The 16,333-nt window shown below is 41.7% G+C and overlaps 1 protein-coding gene across 1 annotated transcript in view; it reads left to right on the top strand.

Moving 5' to 3' along the window:
- Positions 1 to 16,333, top strand: part of mctp1a (multiple C2 domains, transmembrane 1a) — a gene marked incomplete in the record, with an annotated part of 144,171 nt that overhangs the window by 94,200 nt on the left and 33,638 nt on the right. The window contains 3 exon segments of the mRNA XM_014012525.1: positions 254 to 328; positions 2,351 to 2,470; positions 9,529 to 9,645. Coding sequence (XP_013867979.1) covers positions 254 to 328; positions 2,351 to 2,470; positions 9,529 to 9,645 — 312 coding nt within the window.

Below are 16,333 nucleotides of genomic sequence, written 5' to 3'. Positions count from 1 at the left end.
GTGTGTGTGTGTGTGTGTGTGTGTGTGTGTGTGTGTCCTACAGCGGCCATCTTACAGCTCCATCTCCCGCTTTCTCTCCAGCCCTCTGACATGGGGCGCGCTCAGTGCACGCTCTGCTGTTATGCCTGCGCCGTCTTCTAAAATCGCCCTTGACATAAGCACTGTCATCTTCGCTCCCAGTTCTTTTAAGACCCCCCCCCCCCCTTCAGCGTTTGCAGCTTTTAACTCTGTGTTGTTCACTGTTGTGCCCCAGGTGAAGGCTGGTCTTAGGACGTTGACTCCCGTCGAACAAAAGTACATCGAGGAGGAGCCTAGAGTGTCCAAACAGGTACATCAGCAACCAACGCTTATCTCCTGTCACTCCTTTTTTTCCTTCTTTTATCTGTGTCCACCAATACACCTCCCTATTTCTGCTTAACTGTCTCAAGCAAAAACCAACAACGCCGCTGAGTGGCATCTTGTAAAGCACAACAACTGTGTAGGCAAGATACAACAGGATGATTGAAGGAAAAACAGCATTTTGTCTCTCTTTTTCTTTCCTTCCCTCCTCTCCCCCTTTTCTCATCTCTTTCCCCCACCTCACATCCACTCTGAATGGTGAATAGAAATGTCAAGCTGTCAGCTCTGTGGTGCATAAGTAGATTGGCCATCCTTATAGTTGGCCCTCTCTGCCACTGCTGCTTTGCACTTCATTGTCACGCTGCTCAGTGTGGCGGCACCACAAAGGGATGAATAGCAGGGGCTGGGCCACATCAGACGTGTCATATGAGTGACCGTTCGGGCTCAGCAGTCAATGTTACGCCACGCACAGCCGAGCACAGCCCTTCCCCAAACACACAGTACACAGCGCAGCGGAGCAGCTCCCCTACAACCCTTCCTTTTTTGTCAGCCCTCCATCTACTCCCCGCTGTCGTCTCTCTGCTCTTTCCTATATTATCTCACTCTGTGCTTTTTCTTCCTCCCAAACACTCCTTTTATTTTTCCTTTTTCCTTTTTTTCCCCATCTCCCATTTCACCCCTGACTCATAGAGATGACCCATGTCAGTGTCTCAGAATGATGATGTCACTAGCTGCTTTGGAGGGATTGCCCCGTGAGGGCTCTTTTGTACGGAAGCAGCTCCCCTGCTGCTGCTTGCCGTTTAGTGGCAGTTACACACTGAGGGGGGGAAAAAAACGCGCGCACACATACACACACATTGCCTGCCAGACTCATATTTGTGATTAGGACATTTGACTTAATAAACGAGTTCACCACTTTTCGGAGTATTTTCAAGCTTTAATAGACAGGATTGATGTAATTCGGGAAAAGTGAAGTGTTCTCTATTTAGGCAGTAATGTCAATAATGAGCCAAAAAGAGTGCAGCATGTGCTGAGGAATGTGAATATGGGTGATTTGCAGCCTGCGAAGGGTCTGTGTGTCCCCAGCAGGACACTGTACTGTAAGCCACATTTTGGCAGCAAAAAGCATCACGCAAAAAAAACAAAAAACAACATAAATTCTCTCATCTAGTGTCAAAACTAACCACTCCCGAACACAAACTCCCTCATATTTACTTAAAAAAACCTGTGGTGTAACAAACTTATACTTTTTAGCAACATTGCGCAAACATTTAAACACGATCCTAACTTTCCGGTGCATGAAATTATTGGCAGCCATTTTTTTTCATGTCTTTGGTCAAATGTCACAAGAACTAAAAAGAGAAATTGTTATTAATAGATAAATCAGTTCAGTTTATTTTTATAGTCTTATGACTTGGCGCTTCAGGGCACTGTCCAAAAACATTCACATACATTACGCCTCTTTAGGTGAGGCAACTGAAAAAAAAATCTTGTATATTTTAGATCCTATAATAGGTTCATGACCCATTATAGAACTCTAGGAAAAAAATGACGCACACAAAACACAGATTGGCATCGCCGTTGGGAGTGATGTAATGTTGTAACTGTACAGCCTAAGTGAGGTCAGAGCTATAAATCCTGAGTTGTAAATTTGTGGTTCTACAAAGAGAGGCTTGAGGAGTTCAGACCTACCATCTGATAGTGATTTATTTTATTAAAGTTTCTGATTTTTATCATATAAAATTTAATCTACGTAAGCCAATCTATTACTGTATGGGAAGACAGTTACTGGATAACAGATTGCTTGGATCCTGTGTTTTAATCCCATTTTTTCAGCCACAGATTGTTTCCAACAGAGAGCTCTTGGTACCAGCCAGCCCACTGATAAAGATTTAACAAACTAATCACAACGTTAAATAACAGAGCGCTGCCGTCTTTGTTCTACCTACCTCATCGTAGAGGTTAAAACTTCATTTGTACCGACAAATCACTATTTCGCTTCCTCCTCCAGCTGCTTTTACGCAACTTCAACCGAGTTAGACGCTGCATCATGTTTCTGATCAACGTGGGCTGCTACATCAACAGCTGCTTCGAATGGGACTCTCCGCAGAGGAGCATCTGTGCTTTTGTGGTACGTGCCGGGGCACCTTGTGGCTACAGGTTTTTTTTTTGTTTGTTTGTTTTTTACAATGAATACACACATACATGTTTTTAGAGGTTCTTTTTAATTTCAACTGTTTATCTTTAGAAAAAAAACTGAATAAAACAAAACCACTGTATTATACATTGTGGTAAAGTTGATTACAAGTAAGTAAACACTTTTCATGGTAAAAATTAGCTCTAATATTATTTTGTAGAACGCTCACGTGTCCAAATAGAAAGAAAACTCAACTATAACACAATTAATGCGCACAGTAAAAACAGCATCCTCACTCAACAACCTCCTCCCCACCTTTTCTGCCCTCGCCTGTCACTTGAGTCTGATATTAAAAGGTGAAATGTAATTGGACCGCAGAGCTATCAGTAAGAAGACATTCTCCTGCAGGACAGCGAGCAGCTGCATGGAGGTTCCTACCCTGAAGACGACACAGCAGACAGTGAATCCTGTCTGCTTCAGTGTCCACGACTTAAGCAGCGACAGGCCAGGTGGACCCGCCCTGCCCCGGCCCTTTACCGTGGGAGCATTAAGCGTCTCCACAGCAGACATTAGCAGCGTTTGGCTGCCTGACACCCGTTTAATCTTCGCAGAGGCTGGATGTGTGTGTTTGTACAGCAGGTCACATTGTCATCACAAGATGTGGGTCAGAAGAGACATGGTATTGATCTGATAACATTTTCCATTTTGTGTGTTTGTGTGAGTGTGTGTGTGTGTGTGTGTGAGAGAGAGAGAGAGCCTGAAATGTGTGTTTCTCCTCTGGACATGTCGATAGTGATTTTAGAACGAACTAAATACTTCAGACAATAAAAAACATCCAGTAATTCACAAAAAAAAATCTAATTCACTTAAAAAATGCGACAATTTACATGGTGAATGAAGAGAGGGAGATTCAGCCTTGGAAATCACATTTGCATCTTGCAAATACACACACACACACCCCTTGTAGAGCTTTTCAGCTTTCAGAACTGCACAGTTTTAAATTCAAGGTGTATTTCTGATTAACAGCGCAGGCTGTTCGTATTGTGCTCACTCATATTCAGAGAATTCAGATGATGACAAAGAGCGTATCTAGGCCAAGGACAAAGTGTTTTATAGTTTATAGAAATTGTGAAATTTAGGTGTCATTGTGCCTCCCCCCCCCTCCCCTCCTCCTCCTCCTCAGCTCCACCTCTATTCTTTTGGGAGTCTGCTAACGTAGGAGTATGCACTTAGCTAAAAGCATCGGGAGTATTTAGGGCCTCTCCTCCACGCAGGTATTCCCTCCCTCCCCTTCCATTTCTTCATCTCATTTCTCCCTTACTTTGAGAGGCCTCTTAATCACTTCACTCATCTCTTTAAGTGGGTTTTTATGGTGGGCCATCTGGCCAAGGTGGTGCATTCATGAAGGTGTACTGCTGTGTGTGATTATCGGTCTGTGTGTGTCTGTGCACATGTCTGTTTCTGTCTGGCTGTCTTTGCAGGCAGATGTTACACAAAACTTTCCAACACGGCTCTTTTTTTTATAATCGTGGACCTGTGTGCAGTTTAACCCCTAAACTTACAAAATGTGTGCACTTTATAAGAATTAAACAATGCTGAGGGGGGTAAATTTAGGCTTTTTAAATATACTGTATTTGGAGTTTTTTTTTAGTTTTTTTAGAGAACATCAAAATTCAGTTGTCACAACATGTCACAGCACAACACTCCCATCGCAAAGAAAATGCTCACATTTTTGCTTCATGGTCTCTTACTCTCCTTCTGCCCAATCCTGAAATGCCAGCCGCACGTACACATCACCCATTAGTGCCAGCTGTGATAAGTGTGTATATCGTGTGTGTTTTGTGTGCATGTGTGAGAAAGAGAGATATTGCATAGTCTCACATCCAGCCTTTCACTCTGTCTCTCTCTCACACCCACACTGCTGTCACCCACCCATCCCGGCAGTGAATCAGCCACCGTGGCAGCTTTGCCTGAGGCGTTGGCACAATGGACAGTACTGGAGTTACCTCCTGTCCTGCATGATGGGTGGTGTCTCTCTCTCTCTGAGTGTGTGTGTGTGTGTGTGGATCTCCATTCCTTGTCTCGGGGTTAAGCGTCTGCTTCCGCTCTCCACACCTGCAAGCTGAGTATCTCTCCCTTCTACCCATCCGTCCATTCCTGTTCTCCTTTATCCTACCCCCTCCCTCCCTTTCCCCTGCCTACCAGAAAGTTGAGGCCATTGTCGGGGCTGAGCAGTGTTGGGTTCTGTTCTCCCGCTGCTGCCAGCTCTCCCTACGGCCCCTGCAAGACAAGGCTGTTATTGCCCCAGGGACGGCAGGCCTCAGCAGCTCTTCCTCCAAACAAATTTGCTGTAACTTTATCTGCAATTGGGCCCTGAATTGGGAGCAAATAGAGGCAGCTTTGTGAAGCTCAAGGAAGGGCGAGGGCAGCGAGCTGGGGGTTGTTGAGGAGGCAGGGGAAATGATACCGGGTTCTTTTATGTCAGGCAAAGTAGGACTCTTATCAGGAAGAGAGCCCAGACAAGGGAGCTGCTTCTAGAGGAAACTGGAGCACCTATCACCTGCTTTGCATTTAGATAAAAATTCACCCTGCTGAAATAAAAAAGGGTAAAAGAAAAAGCAAAGACAGGTACAGAAGAAACCATTCGAGTGTGTATATGATTGTGTGTGTGTTTGCACATGTCTGGCTGACAGTTTGATACACACACACAGCGCTGAGACGCCATAGCAGTCAGCGGTGCACACCACTCCGGGTCCCTTTAAATTGCTCCTTTGACTTCTCTTCAAAGCGCCTCTCTAACTTTTAAAAGTTTTAAAGTCGGGAGTTCGTCTTTGCCCACAGCAAGGGACAGCTTTGAAAGATATACTTTCACGTTTCACCGCTCTCTCTTCATTTACCAGAAATGAGTGTTAGTAGTAGAAATATGGCGGCGTGACTAAGACAGAATACCAAGTCAGGGTTTAATCACCGGAGACACTCAGCAGAAAACAAGCCCCTTTTTTTGTGCAGGAGTCACACGTTCAGGTTCCTCACTTCTGATTGTTCTTACAGCTGTAGGATTGTGGGCATATGCTTTATTTTGTTTTACAATGTCCTATCAAGATGATTGCCTTTGACACATCAGATTTTAGTGCTTTGTTTTGCAGCCGAACAGCAGGGGGCAGTCTAGCACCACTAAATGATAAGCAAGTCTGGTCACAAGCAGGACACCCCCCCAGCCCCCCTCCCCGCTCCTTCATGTTTCCTCAAACTTAACAGGACTTCTGCTCGCTGTCTGGCATCGCTTAGTGCCTGCATGGAAATTGATGTAAGAGAGATAAAGGGGAAGTCTGAAACCCAAACTTCAGTTTCACTCCACTGAGACAGAGCAAAGGAGGGAAAAGTTAGCTTGGTGTGTGGTTAATGTAAGCCAAAGCACTGAATATTACCCTCCTACAGTGCTGCTGCAAAAAGAGCCGCCAGGACACGGGGTTGTGTTTTCAAACCAGTAATGCATCTCGAAGCCCTGGAATAAATCATTCAGAACTTTTTATTATTTTTTTTATTTTTTTTGTTTTGTTTTGGTAGCATTTTTAATCCATTTTCTTCTGTTTGATTTGCCTTCTAATAGTAAGTGAAAGGACCAATGATTATAAAAGCAATAAAATCTGACAACAGAAACAAGTCAAAATAAATAGATTTAGTGGTTTGGAAGGTATTGATATTTTATCCGAAATGCCACAAATTAATCTACTGTTGTTTTACTTTGTTAACGTTTTTAATTTTAATCATTTGAGTCATTTGAATTCCAGCTTTAGCTCAGATGTGAAGTTTGCCCAGTTCAACTGTTACTTCATTGTTTTTTATTTAAATAAATATTTTTTGTTTTAAAAGTGAAAAATTGTTTTAATTAGCTGTATGACAGGTGATAGTTTGGTTTGAAAAAGCACAAAACAATCAAATGAAATAATAATGCTGACCTTTTTTTTCTTTTTATGACAATTTAGATTCCCAGAGTACAGATAAATTGGCACTTTTTATTACGGATTTGCTTTTAATTGTCACACACAACTTGTTTTGTTGTCAAAATTAACCATTTAACATGAAAATGTGAACATTTTTTGTCTATTTAAAACAGATTCCACTGTAAATGTTCATTCAAATGTAAAGCTAACTTTTCCATAGTGTTTAAAACTTGATTACTAATGAAAAAATATTGTAAATTTGAACCTAAATTCTAAAATAAATGCATACAATGCCATATGTACATACATAAATATGCATTTAAGTTAAATAATTTTACATTCTCAAACAGATATAACAGTTCAGTGATATAAAAGAGAAAAATACGAGCATCCTTTCTGTTCAGATGTCCTCTATAAACAACAGTCACATGGGTTTGTGACCACAGAGTGATCTACAATCTATTCCCATCTCCTACATCTGGAATTTTATTTAGAACGTCTCTCTTTTTTTTACCCATTTGATCTCATGTGTTTTTATAGTTGCTGTTTTTCCTCCACTCCATCTTTCCATGGTCACTGACATCCACAGCGGGCTCCTTCCCACTCCCAGCTCTCCAGGCGAGGAAGCTTCCTATCTGGAGTAGGACGCAACGGGGGGCTGGCTGCTATTGCCTGGTCCTGGTGGAAAGGTCCAGGCATCGCAGGGCCCCACTGTCCAGCCGGTGGGCACAAAGACGATACAGGGCCGCGGCCACCGCTGAGCCCGGGTGTCCGGTTTCTCTAGCTGCCAGTCAAAACGTCCCCCTCAGCCACTTTAGCCAAATGACGGAGGGGAAAAAAAGGGGGAATGACAACTTAAACAACCCCAGGCTCCCACACACACACACACACACACATACACAAAGAGGTTCTAAAACAAGAGAAGCATAAAAGCTTTACGAGTTAATTGTAAACACTAGTAGAGTGCGATACAATTAATTTTTCTTCTGGTGCGTGATAATGATAATACGAGCGATTTAGACAACCAGACAATCTGTTTACACAGCAATCCATGCCTGCTCTAAGCTATATTTATAGCCCCACGTTTGAACGGAGCGCTTGCGTATCTGCGTGAAGATGTTTGTAAGTGTGCGGTTATTTATAGAGTCTACCAGAATAGCTTTAAAGTGAAGTGAGCTCTTTTGTTTGTTCAGCTGATGTCAAGTTCTTGCACCTCGATCGCACGTTGTTTTGTCAGAGATTATTCTGGTGTTTATCAGTGTCACGAATCAGATTCCTAAATAATTTGTCAGCCGATGGAGAATTATTTTTTTAAATAGCATAATTTTTGTTAGACTAAAACAAAGACAGAAAGAAAGAAAACTGAAGGTTTTGTGAGTGTCTGTATGAAATTTTCTATGCTTTCAGTGTTGTAAATGTTTTTGCAATGAATAAAGAGAAGTTGTTTTGCTTGTTAGTACACAATAATGAATTATTAAACCTGTTTGTTTCTCTTACACAGCTGTATCACAGTAGGACTGTGTGTGTCTGAGACAGGGAAGCTGAGACTTGAATCCTTTTGGGAGATTTGGCTGCTGCACCACACCATGCAGGTTTATTTTGAAGAAACATACCTTTGAGTTTTATGCTAATAAACCGGACATGTCTTAATGTTTTATGTATCTATTTGTTTTGCTGTTGAGATTTAATGTTTTTTTGGTGATACATTTTACATGAAGCTTGAAACTTTTTTTTTTTTCGTTTTCCTCCAAAGTTTAAACAGGAGTTGGTCAGAGTTTGCTGTTTGTAAGGATCGCAGCGGCTCGGTGTCTTTTTGCTCCTGGAATGAGCCCAGCTCACACGCTGTTGTTGAACCTCGTCCTCACATTAACCTTAGGCTGCAAAAATAATGAAGAGCTTGATGTTTGCCTCGCTCCTCTCACACACTCACACGCACGCTGCGAAATGAAACAATTTGATTGTTGATTATGAAGCTTCCTCTCTGTCTTGTCAGTATTGTTCGGCTAACAGGATAAATTAATTGTTACACAAAGCAATGAATCGGTTTATTTTATAATTTTTTACAGTAATAGTCTCAATGTTGACACTTTTAAAACTTTACCGTCGAACTCAATTGTTACCCAAAGTAATTATTTTCAAATTGTTGCTTATTTAGTTAAATAATTGATTTGTTGTACTTGAATTTCATGAATATGTTTGGCTGGAGGACACTGAGCATTAGATGCGGTTTGTATTTTCATCATTTGTTATAATTGCTGCAAAGGTTTTATCAGTCTTAGAAAATAAATACAAAAATAATAATAATAAAGAAAAAATCTCAAACATGATACTATTAGAAAGAATAAATATTCTTTTGTTCTGGATGTTTCTGACAGATGATATTCCCTCACAATGCTCCAACTCAACTTTTTTTTTATTTTACAATAATTGACTCAAAGCTGTCTCACAATTGGCACAATACTGAGAGAAAATATCAAGCTATCACCATTAGCAATTCTACTTTCCCACAGATATCTTCTCCCAACCACTGAAATGTGCTGAAGGACACTAAAGAGGCTCTTTCAAAACAAGAATACGGGGTTTAGGAAAAGGTTAATTTTCAGATGGTGCTCTCCTTGTTCGGTGATGAGAGGGGAGGTGTAGAGGTTGTGGTTTTGGCAGATGGGTGCAGAGGAGGTTAGAGACAGGCCATAAGAGTCTTTTGGGGAAGGAGAAGAGGGTATTGGGGCTTGGAGTGACAGGGTTAGAGACTTGGGTTGCGGGGTGTTTGAGGTCAGAGTCTCGAGTTTGGGGCTGGAGCTCCAAAGGGTCAACTTTGATGCGCTGTATCTGAAATGTTACATGACCTCAGACTCCTAGATGATTGGCATGGAGGAAAGAAGCTCTGACGGCTCCAAATCATCCTCAACAGCCATGTTTTCATCAATGTTTTGTTCCTCGTGGTTTAAATTTTTTTTTCCATATTAATGCGTTTGAATGTGTTTTATTTCCAAACCACACACCGACATAGATTGTCAAAGCAAACACCATCAGGAGGCATTAAATGCCTGCATTCTCACAGCACTTTTTCTCTAACAGTTCTGGTTTTGTGTATGTGTGTCCTAATAGATCTTTGTCATCGTTGTTTGGAACTTTGAGATTTATATGATTCCTCTGGCTTTGCTGCTGCCGCTGGCCTGGACCTACATCCTTATCGCGTCGGGGAAGGATACAAGACAAGATGTTGTGAGTATCCTCGACACTGTTTAGCATTTTTGCGCCATTCTTTTATTTTCAACTGTAAAAGCCCACTTCCAAAATGAGTGGAATCAACTGAAGTCATTTTGTTGGGACCTTACACTTAAAATTTACTTTACTTAAAATGTTTCAGGCATGTATTTTTTATTTATTTAAAGGAACACTACTGGTTATCCCAATCAGATGTACAGAAGAGTGAGAAAGCACACTTTTCTGAAAACATTTCAGAGCGCACCTTTTGATTAAATTGCACTTGCAAACTTTGAGCAGAATCGGAATTAAAAAAAAAATCTATCTGCCAGTTTTTGTTAATGAAAAACTCCATCTGCCACACAAGGAGCCGCATTCTCACTGCATCTCACATTTCTCTCTTTGCCTTCTTTTGAGCCTAAGAGAAGGGAGAAATAATAGGCTGTCACCTTGAGCTATGTTACGCCACTTACCTGGTAGTATATTTATTTAATTCATTTAAATATATATTTTTTTATCTCTTCTACCAATTAAATGATGTCAAAGCAATGTCATGGAGAAACAGACGCGTTTTAATCATGGCCAGCCACATTTGGAGTGCAGAAAGTGAAGACGAGGGAGAGAGCTGGACTATGGAGTGAGCGTGAACAATGAAGTGATTAATTTTAATAAGTGCCTTCTTCCAAGACTCACTCGGAAATAACCCGTTAAGAGACTTCAGATTTTCTCGCAGTCCCATCTTCAATGTGTATATTTATCTCTGCCTAAGGAATCTTTAGGTTAGATTGGATTGGGTTTGGAAGCCGTATTAAATTCTGTCATTATAATAAACCAAATCTAATAGCTGTCGGTCATTGTAATGTTACACATAAAAAATGGAATTAGATGTGAACTGTACATGACACACACTGTAGTTCTAATAGGTCCTCGGAGCTAATCTTCTCTGTTTATAAGCCCCCTGTTATCATATTTCTCATTTAAAGTGTCATTAAAATGAGCAAAAAGGACACCATTCCTATAAAACCTCACATTAATCTATGAACAATATTCACTTCCTTAAAGCTCATATTCAAATTATGCTGTAAACAAGTCCAAACAAAGGTTTCCAGGCGAGTTCAAGGGTGAAGTGAGCCATTTGTGAATGAGACTAAAATTTAAGAGGGCTGATTCTTCTCACCTGTAGATGGCGACATTGCCTGAGAAAATGTATGAATAAAAAATAAATAAATAAATAAATAAATAAATAAATAAATAAATAAATAAATAAATAAATAAATCGCCACCTCCTTAAAACACAACCGAGCTCTGTGGTTTGTATGCACATGAGCTTTACTTCACGTCTTAAATAAAATGAGGCACCAGAGTTTACGCATGCTTGAAGTCACTTCAAATAACATAAAGTACATTTGTTGCATGAACTTGACATCTTTTTTCATTTATTTTTAGTGTTTTTTTTTTCTCTGTAGTTTTAGACACTTTAACCTAAATTCTCCCTACTTTTCAGCATCTGTATCTGCGTCAAGAAGCCACTATGGCTGTGAATATGTTTCATCACAAGAGCACTTGTGCAAAGCTCACCATCTTTCCAATGAATGTCTTTATTATTTCCTCTCATCTGTATGAGTTTCTTCAACTGAATGAGTTTGCTGCGTGCAGCCCACCTTGCACTTTGACAGTGTAGATTACTTTGTGTTGGGCTGTGAGTGCTGGTGCTGTCTGGTGTGGGATATGTGAGGAAGTTGTTTTTGACTGCTGCTGAGATAATTAAAGGGAAAATTCTTGGGGAAAAAGGCAAATGAAATGGCATCAACGTGTAGGTCTTATTAGTGAACAAGCAGGTGTGTCCAATATTTGCTGATACTGCCTATTGTGTGTGCAATAGAGTGTTTTTATTTATTTTTTTTGCCATCTGATTTTTTTCCCCAACTACAATCAAATAAATGATTAGAACTCTTGTGTCCGCATTTATCACTGATATTTTATGTGTTTGGAAAGTTGCTCCGTAGTCATAAAAAAGTTTTTGTATGTGTTCAGGTCAAAATAGGTGTATTTGTAGCTTCTGCCTGAGCATTAAATTGACAGAAAATCGTTTGCAAGGCTAATAATTAACAAAGATTAGCAAATTTATTGTTTTTTTTCCCTGTTGCTGTGTCTGTCGTGTTCAAGAATAAAAAGCAGCTCAGAAGACACAATGAAAGAAATTACGATAATTGTAGACCCTCTTGTCTTGAAGATGCAGTTTCACTCTCCTAACTGTTGAATGTGATGAACCAATTGTCCTTTACTTCATTATTTAGTTCTCTTCGTCCTTCAGTGACAATATTACCATCTCATGTCGAGACTTGGCTCATGCAGCAAAAGAAAAAGTTTATTGTAAACGTTTGTTATTTTGAGGTTTTTTGTGTTTTTACAGGCTTTGCACGCACAGACGTACTTGAACTTGCACTTTCAGGTGCAAGAATCCCCAGAGTCCTGTCCCTGTTTGTTTTCACTTTCCCCGAACTGTAGCATGCGAAGCGGCGGAGGTTTGAGCACGCTGAGAACACACGGTAACCGTGGTTCTCCACTTCCTCTCCCGCTTCCTCGGAGTCCTTTTCCGAGTCTTTATCAGGCTGAAGTCGTGGTCAAAAGTTTCCCCTCCTGCACTTGGCAGAGAACTGAGACGAACAGAAAAGAAAACAGAAGGAAAAGGCTTCCTAATTACTTTAAACAACACACCAAATTAAAGCATTGTGCTGGGCCAAGCGAGGGGTCAGCATCCGGAGCGCCACGGTTTTCCAGCAGTCTGGGTTGAGGATAAAGCCAAAGGAATCTCTCTCTCTCTCTCTCTCTCTCACAGGCATGGAGAGAGAAAGGGTGGGGGGAGAATGAGAGAAAGCGAAAAAAAGAAACAACACACTTGAGTACAGACTTCTTAATGAACTGGCCTTGACTCGTCTGATGGGTTCAACGTGCCGACCCCTTCTCTGGTTTTACACCGCAGCCCCAGTCTATAGCCCTGTCTAGCAGGTAAACAGTGTTCTCTACACGCAGTAATTCACCACCCAGGGTCACTGACTGTTGTGTGGCTACATGCTGCTTTGCAAACAGACCCCGGATCAGCGCTCCTTACCCTAGCCCCAACCTTGACCAGTACCTGTTAAGCAGTGAAGGCGTCCTTAAAACGGCGATTAAAGGAGGCACTGCACCAGCGAGGTCCCCGACCTCTTCTCTTATCTTGTAGCAGCACTCTGACCTGCAGACGCTGACTCTTTAACACCGTCAGATGACCTGTATGCCTCATACTGCAACCTGTTCACAGAAACAAACAGGAGGAGGATTCGTTTTCTCTTTAAAACTAAGTTTTTATTCTGGGAAAAGGAAACTGATAATCAAGGGGAGACACATCTTTGCTGTCAGCATTTGGATAGAGTCACTTTGTGTTGGGAGGTGGATGAGAATTTTAAAACTTGGGGTGATCTGATTCTTAAATTTATTTACTTTTTGCCGGTTTAGAAAGCCCAACTAGTGGTTTGGGTACTCCTCTTTAGAAACCTAAAGTTTTATATTTTGGCAGTTTTTTGTGTGTGTTTCACATTTAAAACCAGTCATTACAAAAGAGCAATGGATGTAATGGTATGGTCATGCTTGTCCAATGGGTGTCGAAGAGGAAGCCTCGCAAAAAAGATTATTTGGTTTGTCTTTTTTATCATTCTATAAAATGTACTAAATGATAAGGCACATCTGCACCAATTTAATTTTAAACGGACAGTTCAGATTGTTTGAAGTGAGATTCTGTGGAAAAGCTACAAACAGTTAATATATGTTGGAAATAGTTTTTTGAACAATTTCGATTATAAAAATTGAGCGCATTGCTAAACTGATGGCTAGTCCAGCCAAGTCCAAAACCAAAGAGGGCTGTTGTATTTAAGTGACTCCATCTCAATAATTATATATATATATATATATATATAATTATTATATAGCAGAGAGGATCATCGGGGCCCCCCTTCCCTCAATTCAGGACCTTTCATCCCGGCGCTGCGTGTCCCGAGGCCGAAACATCGTCAGTGACCCCTCACACCCCCACTATGGATGGTTCTCCCTGCTGCCCTCTGGAAAGAGGTTCCGCAGCATCCGGTGCAGGACCTCCAGGTTCCGAAACAGTTTCTTCCCACTTGCCATCAGACTGCTGAACTCTTAACCGCACTGTACTTAATATCTGGTCTCACTTTATATCTAGCCATGTACAGAACTAAAGAACTTCTATTTTACTGTCATTCCTGCACTCTATATTTTTATATTTTTATATTTACATACATWTYTTATWCTGTATTTTTGAAAGCTCAAAACACTGTCCTGAGCCGTATGCAACGAAATTTCGTTTTGTATACACCTTGTGCATGCAACATGACAATAAAGTTTTTTTTTTTTTAAGTTAAAAGTTAAAGTTAAAGTTAAGTTACATTAGATAGTAGTTCACGCAAAAGTGTTTTTTAAATAAAACTTTCCTGTCAGCTTTATATGACACAATATTTACAGTTAATTTAAAGATCATTTGCATGTGTAAATAGCAGCGGCAGCAGCAAGCTGTAGCGCTTCCAGGTTACAAGCTGCAATCTGGATATCCTCCCACAATGATGTTTTGTATTAATTTCTGCTTGCTCACGTAAGAGTATATAACGGGCCCTGCGTTTAACAAGCAGGGACACATCCCAGCAGATATCCCTTCTTGCTGTTCTCGTGGCCCAGAAAAGCCCCGGCCAGATGTTATAAAGGTGTTACTTTTCCAGCGCAGGCTGTTACACGGGCTACATATGGAACATGGTGATGTCTCTTTCTGCCGCAAAATGACGGGCAATTAGGCCTCGTCACACTGGAGGACCATCCTCTTTATCCCATGCTTCAGACCATTACACTGATTCACCCATTGGATCTGCCAACCTATTACGGAAGAGAAGACCTTAATGGCCTGAAGATACTTCACACTCCGAAACGTGCTTCCAGCAGCAAGAAAATCGGCTACTTTTAACCCACTTTACATATTAAGTATTAGCATTTTGATAAAATAAATATAGAGTTTAAAAACCCTGATGGTCGTCCACTAATCTATCATTTGTTATGACTGCTGTTTTAATCTGGACTTACTGAGTGTGAAGTGATCCTCATGACTGTAATATGCTAATATATTTATTAGAGTAAAAGGAACGTTCATTTCCAGGATAATACTGTCAAATTTTAGTTGACCATTTTTATCATTTCTAGAACAAGAGCTAATTGCCAGTTTACGCTTTCTTCCTGATTTTTGCTTCTCAAACACCTTCCCTGCATCCCTGAACATGCTGCATCCTGACATCTGCCCTCATTAAGGGCCGCAAAACACAGGTAGAGGAGAGTAAATATCAGGAAAGCTGGGGGAAAAAAAAGGAAATCCTGTGCCTATTACACTTTATCTCCTTCAGGAAGTCACATCCTAACCCCCCTCCCCGCTTCAAAAAAAAAAAACAGGATCTGGAAAGACAAGGAGAATGAGAAGAGGCGATGGAGTGGGAGCAGGAGACAGAAAAAGACAGAGAGGCTTTCTGAGAGACAGAGCGACGTCGAGACAGAGGCAGAGGGAAGGCGGCGGCGGCGGATGGCAGGCACTCCTCTGTGCAGAGTCAGACATGGCAGTTGGTGACAGGTGACAAAATCAAAAGGTCATGTCACTTTTAACTGGGAGCGCCTGTGCCCCGCTGATTTCCCCCGTGCCGCCCCGGCAGCATCAGCGCCGCTCGTCTCTGCTCCTCTCGCTGCCTCTCTGTCTCTGCTAAACTGGCAGATAGGATGGCAGGCTGGCAGGCAGAGAGACAGGCAGCGGGCAGAGTTTGAAGCGGGACGGGAGCATCAGAGCATCAGGGACGCCGCTGCAGAATCCTCCCAGTCTCCCTTTTCATCACGCTACACTCGTTTCGTCTAACTCTCTTCATCACGCCGAACCTTTGTAAGAATCTGCGCACTTTGCGAAACAACATCGGCACTTTGGGGTTTCTGTCTTTAAATGCTCGTTGTTGTTTTTCTCTATATGGCACGCTCGCCATAGCTGTTTAAACGCCGAGCTACAGATGGGTGTGTTTGAGTGAACTCGGTTTAACATCACACAGCGTTTGCTCTTTTTGTGCTCCAAATAATTAAAGCGCGGTGGTAAAAAAAATCTGCTTGGAGAAGGTCAAGCATTTTATCAGCACACGCCCATCTATGCTAGCGATGCTTTCAGAATTGTAATCCTGTTGGAAAAGCCGCTTAAACAGTGTAAACATGTTCCACCGAATAAGCTGTAAGAAATATGGCAGTGATGCGTTACTATTTCAGAAACTTAATCTTCACCAATCCTCACAAATGTGGGTTCCCTTTCATGAATATATAGCCGCCCTTCTCACCCCCTACCAACAAGCCTCCAGCTCCAGTAGCACCACAGACTCAACCCCATCCAGCCCCCTACTGGGTGAGCCCTGGCTCGGGCGGTGCAGAAGGAAAGGCCCCCCCTCTGAGGGCCATAGCTCTGACAGCTTGTGAAGGGTCCATGTGGGTCAGCTTGGCTCAGCCTTATCAGACACACAGCTCTCTCCCTGGCCGGCAGAAACCGTGGTGTACTGGGCAACACACACACACACACACACACACACACACACACACACACACACACGAAGAGCTGTTATTTTTGTCTCCTGAACATAAATAAATCATT

Source organism: Austrofundulus limnaeus, unplaced genomic scaffold (assembly GCF_001266775.1).
Source record: "Austrofundulus limnaeus strain Quisiro unplaced genomic scaffold, Austrofundulus_limnaeus-1.0 Scaffold92, whole genome shotgun sequence".
Taxonomy (NCBI): domain Eukaryota; kingdom Metazoa; phylum Chordata; class Actinopteri; order Cyprinodontiformes; family Rivulidae; genus Austrofundulus; species Austrofundulus limnaeus.
This window is presented reverse-complemented; position numbering and strand designations above follow the sequence as displayed.